At 35.6% G+C, this 9,125-nt stretch overlaps 1 protein-coding gene and 1 pseudogene across 2 annotated transcripts; both read left to right on the forward strand.

Annotated features, from left to right (window-relative positions):
* LOC143630945 (protein REPRESSOR OF SILENCING 3-like) lies at positions 1-3,706 on the forward strand. The gene is made up of 4 exons (XM_077099822.1): positions 1-261; positions 1,206-1,433; positions 1,510-1,896; positions 2,574-3,706. The coding sequence occupies exons 1-4, from the start codon at positions 52-54 to the stop codon at positions 3,648-3,650; spliced, it is 1,902 nt and encodes a 633-aa protein (XP_076955937.1). The 5' UTR covers positions 1-51; the 3' UTR covers positions 3,651-3,706.
* Positions 3,707-5,076: 1,370 nt separating this feature from the next.
* On the forward strand, positions 5,077-7,779 carry LOC143630841 (organic cation/carnitine transporter 7-like; annotated as a pseudogene). The gene is made up of 4 exons (XR_013153247.1): positions 5,077-5,355; positions 5,884-6,121; positions 6,749-7,438; positions 7,538-7,779. The product of XR_013153247.1 is annotated as an organic cation/carnitine transporter 7-like (transcript).
* Positions 7,780-9,125: the final 1,346 nt, after the last annotated feature.

Genomic DNA, 9,125 nt, shown 5'->3' on the forward strand with positions numbered 1-9,125 from the left:
TGGTGCCCCTCTGTTTACCTCAACCTGCTTTTGTTTCTGAGTCCGGTGACAATGGACGGAGACGGAGAAGTAACCGTAGAGAAAACACGGATATTCGTCGGCGGATTAGGCGCCGGAGTGACGGAAGATGATCTCCGGAAAACTTTCTCGGCGTTAGGCGAAGTAGTCTCCGTCGATGTCGTTCGCACCAAAGGCCGCAGCTTCGCGTACATAGATTTCGTTCCTTCTTCCGATAAATCCATTCCAAAGCTCTTCAGCACGGTTCATCTCTGATTTATTATTATTATTATTATTATTATTATTATTATTATTATTTGTTTGGATGCCAATTAGGTTACTTTTTTTAGCTGCAATTGACCTAGGGTTTCAAAACTGCTTAGCATATTAATTGTATTGTAGATGTAGCTAAGAGGATAATTAAGTGGACTCTTATAAGTTAAAGCTGAGCATATTATACCTAAATTGAAGCTATATTTGCAGGTGTGTGTGTGTGGCAGATGAGGTTTAAGCAAAGTAGGGGGATATTTGTGGTGTTGTACTATTTAGTGTTTTGTTTTGGATCCAATGTTTCTTTGAGGAACAGAAGATAATGAGATTGTGTGTATATTAAAAGTATACGATTATTTAGAAGTACAGCATAATAAATCAAAATGAGCAGACTGTTAAAATAATCAAAGTTATAGTAACTGCTATATGTTTTTCTTATAAAAACTTGCATATGGTTAACATCCTTGAACATGAAAGTTTTTTAATTTGTAAGTGAAGGAAGTGGTCAAAAGTATACATCATTTAAGGCGTTCTAATCTATAGAGAAGCAGAAAATGTGTATAATTGTATTGTAAGTGTATATATCACTAAAATATTTTTTTTTTAACAATAGTGTATGTTTAAGATTAAATTGAGGAATCAGCATTGCTATATAAACATATTAATATAGGCATCTAGATACGTTTGTTAAAACTGATTTTTTTGGTAATTAGATTCCCCCGTTATTTGTGCTATGTTTTGACCCCTTTTTTTGGTCTTTTTTGCACTTTTTATAAACATCATGATATTCCTTTAATTTACAATGCAGTTTATAGGCCATTAGTAAGTTGTTTTGAGTTATATTTTCTTTCTAAAGCTTTTTAGTTATTTTCTAATTATCTGTGAATACACTGATACAATAAATTTTTTATTCGTATTTTAACACTCAAACTTTACAGTATAATGGATGCATGTGGAAAGGAGGGAAGTTGAAGCTTGAGAAGGCTAAAGAACATTATCTTGTTAAACTGAAGCGTGAGTGGCAAGAAGAATCTGAACGTGCCAGCAAAGCGTCTGATCATTCTAATGCTGATGCGGCAATTAATCATGACACTTTAGAAAAACCAAAGAAACCAACCCCTGCAGATAAAACACAGTTTCACTTATTCTTCCCCAAACTAGGAAAGGTAATCTTTATATTTACACTCTCTATAAACATACTGTCTCAATTCCACTTTATTTATTTTGTTAATTTTTTTATAGGTGAAATCATTGGCCCAAGTTGGTATTGGAAAACACAAATACAGCTTCCAACGGATTCAAGTTCCCACCGTTCTAACTCATTTCTGTGATTGTGAGGAGCACTCGGCTGATTTTCCACCACCAAATAAAAAACCGTCTTCTGAAATTGACAGTGAAAGCTATGGAATCAATGAGCAAGAACTCAATATTATGAACTCAGTGATGAATAAGATCTTTGCAAGGGCAAATCCATCTAAGCAAGTAGTTAACGTCTCTGAATCGACAAGTGGTAAAGATGAAGGGGTTGCTGGTGAAACTGATGAGGATAATCTGATTATTAATGTGACTAATAGGAAAAATGACGGCATGGATTTGTTAGGGGAAATGAGAGCAATGATGGCGAATCAGGTATCAGTCATAATCTATTAGTGTGATTTGTTTTTTTAATTTCTTTTAGTTTAGTATGAGTTGAAAGTTTTCATCTGCATAAAGATTTTTCGACTTAAGGTGTTATTTACTTGAATTTTAAAACTAAGCTAGAATAGAAAAAATAGGTCAAACAAGTCAACAAAGTCAAATAGGTCAAAAGTCATCCAAACTGTTTCAAATGCTCAAAGCTTACTAAACCCTAAGTATTTATTCTGGCCTTGCCGACCCATCAACACGTTTTGTCAAGTTGATAAGTTCAATTTTGTGTTTTTTTTTTAATTAAATTTGAACATGTTGAACAAAATTACAAAAGTTAGATTGTTAAAAGTATCCAACTAGCCCAACCCGAATATTTTTTCGTCTTTGCTTTTAGTATATAGCTTGATATTCAGTTGGCCCAGACCTCTACTTGATCTCATCGCAGAACACGATAATTTATTTTTTGGGTATGGTATTGCTCTATTGTGTATGGTTTTTGGTGTGCTTTAATGATTTCAAATAATAAAAAAGTCTGATCTATAAATTTGTTGTTTGCTTACAATAAAATAGTTATTAATTCTTTTACTAAACACCCATTTAACTTTCCCTTTCTTTCAAGACGACCTGTTTCAGGATTAAAACTAACGTATTTTGTCCTATAATTGTTTGGTGCTCAGGTTCAAGTACCTAAGAAGCTAAATACTTCTACCAAGAAACCAAAAAGTGTGAACGACACTTCTCAAAAGGAAATCGTGCCACTCACTAAGAAGAGAAAATCGTCACACTCAGAAGAAACTTCTAGAAACTCTCGGACCCGTTTGGATACTCCAGAAAACAACAAAACTGAAGTGGAGTTATTTACAAAACAATCTGGAAATAATTCTTTAAGGTCATTGAAGTCCACATGGAAAGATCTGCTTGGTCAGAAACGCGACACATCATTCAATATTTCTGAGTTCATTGCATCTATTCCTCAAAGAAAAGAAGATGAATTTAACAGTGATAAAAATAAAAAGGTGGAGGCTGATGGGCTTGGGCCCGGGATCGAACCAGAAGTAGGTGAGGCTACCACAGAAAACGATATTCCTGACATTGTTGCAAACGATATTTCCGACATTGTTGTGAACGATTGTGAGCAAAATGAAGATGAGCTAAAAGCCGATAATCTTGACTTGCCTTTAGCTACAGTTGACCAAAAAGAAGAAGAGCCTAAAACTGATGTACTTGATTCCATCGTAGAACAACAAGAAAATGATCAAGATTTCGAGGAACCAAATAAGGATTCACATGTGAAAAACGATGAAGATTTGATTAAAACAGCTAGAGGTGAATTTTGGAGGCATAAATCTTCATGGACACAGTTAATTAGCACCGCTAGCCATACTTCTTTTAGCATTTCACATGTTATTCCCAATAAAGATTTAGAAAAACATGATCAACAAACTGATACATTCGATTCACAACCGCCAAACAAGAATCTTGATGATCAGATCCTGGTTGTGAGAAAGGAAGCTGCTTTACCACCTGTGAAGAAAAACATTCCAGATAAAAAGAAACTTTTACCGGAAGCTGCTTTACCACCTGTGAAGAACATTCCAGAAAAAAAGAAGCTTTTATCTCACGGGAAGTTAGAATCTGATGAAACGTGCTCGTTTATGAGGACCGAGGAGTCTATAAAGGAATGGAAGAAGATGAAAGCATCTTTAAGCGGGTCCCTTAACAAAAAGAAACGGTTAGTTAACGAGTCTGCATAAGGTTATCTTGAATATTGTTTATTTATCTGATAGATTATATGTGATGCAGTTTACATGTGACTCACTTAGTCAACTAAGTTATATTTTTGTAAACTATTTGGATTTTGAATCAGTTGGTAAAAAACTGTTTGTTTGCTCATAAAAATGTAAGATATTATCACTATGTACCCAACAACAATTTCTCATTCATTGAAACTTCCTTTACATCTACAAAAGTTTTACCTTTGTTAACTATAAACTAGCTTTTTAACTTTTACATTCTATAAAAGTTTGTTTGCGGAAGGGCGCCAAGTAAACCAGTAAACGTGTGTAATGGTATAATCAAGTTATTTAATCTTTTTTCAGTTTTAAATGAGTGTGATTGGTTGAAAAAAGTTGTGTCCCATCATTACCCCTTTTCCACCCTCTTCGGCACTGTTGCAATAGTGCCTTCCTCCTTTGCATCCCTCAAGAAGGTGGTGTGGCTGGCAATGGGCAGCGCCACCTACGCTTGGTCCTAGCAAATTACCGTCTTTTTAATATACGACAATTATTACTAAATAGTTATCACAAATCTTGATGTTTTCTTAGATACCCGAAACCTGATTAATCCAATCCAAAAAATTCCGAACCCAACTAACACAAACCCGAACCGAACCGTACTTAGCCCTATCTTGAACTAAAATAAGAAAATAAGGCCGTTAATTAAACTATGAATATGAGCTAGCATGCAAGACGTCCATTAACGGTGGGTCTATGCCCACCCTTGTTAAGCCATTTGCCAGGCCTACCATTCTATCATCCGTGTCATACTCGTATCCACATTTTGATTCTTCCAAAACACATGGGTTAAACTTTACTAGTTATTACAAGCAATATTTTCATAACCGGATCGGACAGCAAACCGGACGAGCAACCGGTTCGACCGGCCGAAAAACTTTTGTCCCAAAATGAAAAATTTCAAAAAATTTGTTTTTTCATAGTAAACTGGTTCAACCGGTCCAGTTTCCTAGTCAGACCGGTGAACCGGTTCAAACCGGCCGGTTTTTTAGAAACCGAACAAACTACATAGAACCGAACCGGCATGTGTACGGAAATTACAAGGGATAATTGAATTGTGCTATCTAGACAAAGACCGTTTCAAACACGTGGGTTAAGTTTCAAGATCGGTTTCCTTTCATATTCATACAGGTGGGTCCCACCATAAAATAAAACCAAACATAAACATAATAATAATAATAATATAAAATATCTAAAGTGCTTAGATAATTATGGTTCCTTACAAGTATTCATCCCACTTCGGTTAATTTCCAACAAAACAAAACACTCAGCTTGATATTTTATTAACCAACTCCCATCCACAAAACTAACTCTACTCTCACCAATCAATCAATCAATCATCCAACTGATGATATCAAGTCAACGCAAAACTAATCATCAATCATTGACAAGATGAGAGACCAGGTGTTGTTTAGCTACACACTGGATGAAGCACTATGTGCAATCGGGTTCGGAAGGTTCCAAGTAATAGTACTTGCTTATTCGGGTCTGGGTTGGGTTGCAGAAGCCATGGAGATGATGCTTCTGTCGTTCGTGGGACCCGCCATTCAACCCGAGTGGGGCCTTTCGGCGAATCGAGAGAAAGTATGATATCAACTGTGGCTTTTGGTGGCATGCTTGTTGATGCATATTCATGTGGAGTTATATCTGATACTTATGGCAGAAAGTAAGTATTAGAGTGTTGACCATATTGCCCTTGTTAGTTAACTCCAGGGTGCGCAAGAAACTGAAAAAACCGAAAAATCCAAACTGAAAAAACTGAATCAAAAAATTGACGGTTTGGTTTTGGTTTTGCATGAAATAAAAACTGAAAAAACCGAACCGAACCGAATTCCTAAATTTTTATATTTTTATTTTTTTATTTTAAATAATTAATAAGAATTTAACAAATATGAAACTAGAATATTTTTTACCAAAATGTATAATTATCAACTAGTTAACAATTAACAAAATTATTTATACTTATATTCATTATTTTTCCCCAACTTTATTTTCGGCTAAAATTTTCAAGCTCAAATGAAAAAAAATAAAAAAAAATGAAACTGAAAAAACCGAAACCAAACGGTTTAATAAATCCAAAAAACGAAGTTTTGGTTTTGGTCTGGTTTTAGCGTAAAACCGCACCGAACAGCACCATGCACACCCCTAGTTACATAAGAAGAATATAATGGATAATATTGTTTTGGTGTTTTAGGAGGGGGTTTCTTGGGGCTGCAATAGTAACAAGCATAACTGGGATTTTGAGTGCTTTCGCGCCGAGTTATATATCGTTGTTGATTCTTCGATGCTTGGTTGGTGTCGGGATAGGGTGTGGGCATGTGTTTACATCATGGTTTCTTGAGTTTGTTCCGGTTCCGAATAGAGGGGCTTGGATGATTGTGTTTTCGGGTTTTTGGACGCTTGGTACGGTAATGGAGGCTTCACTTGCATGGGTAAACGCCTTCGACTAAATAATCAGTTAGGATCGGTTTGGTTTATTCGTTTTTTGTATTATTTTTATTTGGTTCAGTTTTTTTCGGTTATGGTTTGGTTTTCAGTTTAAAAGGTTTGTAACCGAGTAATGAACACCCGCATTACAATATAGACCCATTTGATCCTGGTTAAATGAAAAAAAGACTTTGTATCTCTAGCGGGTTAAATAAGTTTTTTTCTTTTTTTACTCTCTAATGGGCCTACCTGACCTGACCCGTATTGACCTGAGGAAAACCCCTTTGATTCAGGTTACTTTTGTCTCTAACGAGTTAAATAAAAAATCTTTTTAATTCTAATGGGTCAACCTGACCCGACCCGACCCCTTTTGACATGTGCATGAAACTCCATTTTATTCAGGTCATTTTTTTATCTCTTAACGGGTCAGCCATACCCAACCCGTTTTAACATGTACAAGAAACCTCATTTGATTCGGGTTACTTTTATCTCTTAACAGTTTAAAAAAAGCCTTTTATCTATAACGGGTCAACCTGATCTGACCCGACTCAACCCGTTTTGACCCATCCAAGAAACCAACTGTCATTTCCTGTTTAGGACTTGGATTTTTACTTAAATTTGATTCTTTGCAGTGGATCATGCCTACATATGGTTGGAGGTTGCTTCTCGGACTATCTGCGGTTCCATCTCTCGTGTCACTACAGTTTTACCGTCTTGTGCCCGAGTCTCCACGATACCTTTTATCACAAGGACGATTAGCCGAGGCCCAACAGATTCTCTTGAACGGAGCTGCACTTAACCAAAAAGAACTCCTGCTTGGCCAACTCATTTCTGATCATATAACCAATGAAGACGAGGCCTTAGAAAGTACCGTGCTACTCTCTTCAACAACTAAAGCAAACTCCCTGTCCATACGCATGCTTTTATCACGAAAGCTGATAAAAACAACGCTTCTCGTATGGTTCTTGTACTTTGGCAACACATTTTCATATTATGGCATTATATTGTTAACATCACAATTAAGCTTGGCGCAAAGTGAATGCGGCTCGCCCACTTTACACTCGGACAATATTAAGGATCCGAGCTTGTATGTAAATGTGTTTGTCACTAGCTTGGCAGAGCTTCCTGGGCTCGGTTTAGCAGCTTTTATATTGGACCGAGTAGGCCGTAAGATCTCCATGGAAATCATGTTAGTTGCAGGGTTCGCTCTATTACTTCCATTAATCGTTCATCAGAACGAAGTGATGACCACCGTCTTTTTGTTTGGAGCTCGCATGTTCGTCTCTGCAAGTTTTGATATTGTCTGTATCTATGCTCCAGAGGTATGTATGTCCTATGTTAATAGTTATTGCCTTATTGGTCAATACTACATTACTACCTTAATTAATCAAAGTTTCTAAGTTTTGATATGATGGGCACAGGTATATCCTACAAACTTAAGAGCAACAGCAGTTGGAATAGCGACAGCAATAGGCAGAATCGGGGGAATGGTGTGTCCGTTGATAGCAGTTGGGATGGGTAGCGGTTGCCACCAAACGCTGCCGGTTATTCTGTTTGAGGTTATATTACTTTTGCCATGTCTGAGTGTTGTGTTTCTTCCATTTGAGACCAAAGGGAGGGAGTTAACAGACACTATAGGTTCATCTGTTGTAGTAGAATGAATGTCTCATATTAACCGAAACAAAGAACATGACCGGACCAAGAAAAACAGTTTCATAGCTTATTTGATAGTATAAGGCTATAAGCTCATATTATATCTGACCGGACGAAAGATTAACTGATGCAAGTTTTTGCTATAGAAATAGTAACTTGCATGCTCATACAATTAGTGTTACTAGTGAAGGAAAGTTTGTACTAAACTTTTGTGTTAACAAGGCGCTCTCTATATGTGAGAAATGTGTAGTACACTGCTGTATACTAAAACAAACTGAAATAAATATTAAAAAAAAAAATACAGTTTTACGTAAACAAAATTGGTTCAAACCGGTGCCTTGAAGGTGCGTATTTGGTCAGTTAAACTTAGGTTTATGTATTCACACCATCTAATTTTTTAATATTTTTTGAAATTGGTTGTGAGTGTAGGAATGAGAAAAGATAAAAAAAATTAATAAAAAAATATTATTTAGTTGAAAATGATAAAGAAAATATATATAGTAATTTTTAATGTAATTATATGAATATAGATGGTAAACAGACTGGGAATACTCTAAGGGCTTTAACCACTATTACGTACATACTTTGATATCACCAGGCTACGAGGCGCCGTTTGGAGATAGTGTACGTATATTTACTAAAGGGCATTTACTTGAAACAATATAATATTGAATTAATTTTTCAAAATTAATTTAGCAAAATCATCGAAGACATTACCAATCATGTAATTTGGTAAATCCTAATGGAAATGAGTTAAAATCTTGCCCAAGATAAAAACCATCTTCTTTAACCATCCAAACACATCTTCGTGATTTGCGAAATTTCCAGGGTGTGCAATATTTCTTATTTGTTGCATCATCGAAAACATCAAAAGAAATTGATTTTGAACCCCAATAGAAATGTGCAAAAAATTTTGTCCTGAGCGAGATAGCCTCACAAAAGGCCCAATTTTCATTATCGTTTAATGCAAGTCTGTGATATCCAAGATCATCGTCACCTGATTGTACACGAACAGTAACAATATCATTGATTCCGTTGTAGATATACATATACCAATAACTCCAAAAACAAACTTTGAAGTTTGGATCTTTATCTGGAGATACTACTACTGGGCTAACTACAGATGCTATTGAAGTGTTTGTAATTGGAGATGCATTTGTTGTGATAAGAAGACAAAAGAAAAAGAAAAATAGGCTATTCATGGTTGTGTTGTGACAACTATTGTTTGGGTAATAAGGTGTATATATAGACTAGAAAAGTTGATTAATTCATATAGAAGATAAAATAATAAATATATCAAGAATTGTTAGGAAAAAATCACTTTTTGTACAAAACTGTTAATCATTAATTAGTAAT

This window comes from Bidens hawaiensis, unplaced genomic scaffold (assembly GCF_021521415.1).
Source record: "Bidens hawaiensis isolate Kalapana, Puna unplaced genomic scaffold, B.hawaiensis_p1.1 tig00005851_1, whole genome shotgun sequence".
NCBI lineage: Eukaryota > Viridiplantae > Streptophyta > Magnoliopsida > Asterales > Asteraceae > Bidens > Bidens hawaiensis.

Coding starts and splice junctions, on each gene's coding strand:
- LOC143630945 (XM_077099822.1), top strand. CDS start 52: ATGGACGGAGACGGAGAAGTAACCGTAGAGAAAACACGGATATTCGTC. Junction 262..1,205: donor TTCCAAAGCTCTTCAGCACG/GTTCATCTCTGA, acceptor CAAACTTTACAG/TATAATGGATGCATGTGGAA. Junction 1,897..2,573: donor GAGCAATGATGGCGAATCAG/GTATCAGTCATA, acceptor TTTGGTGCTCAG/GTTCAAGTACCTAAGAAGCT.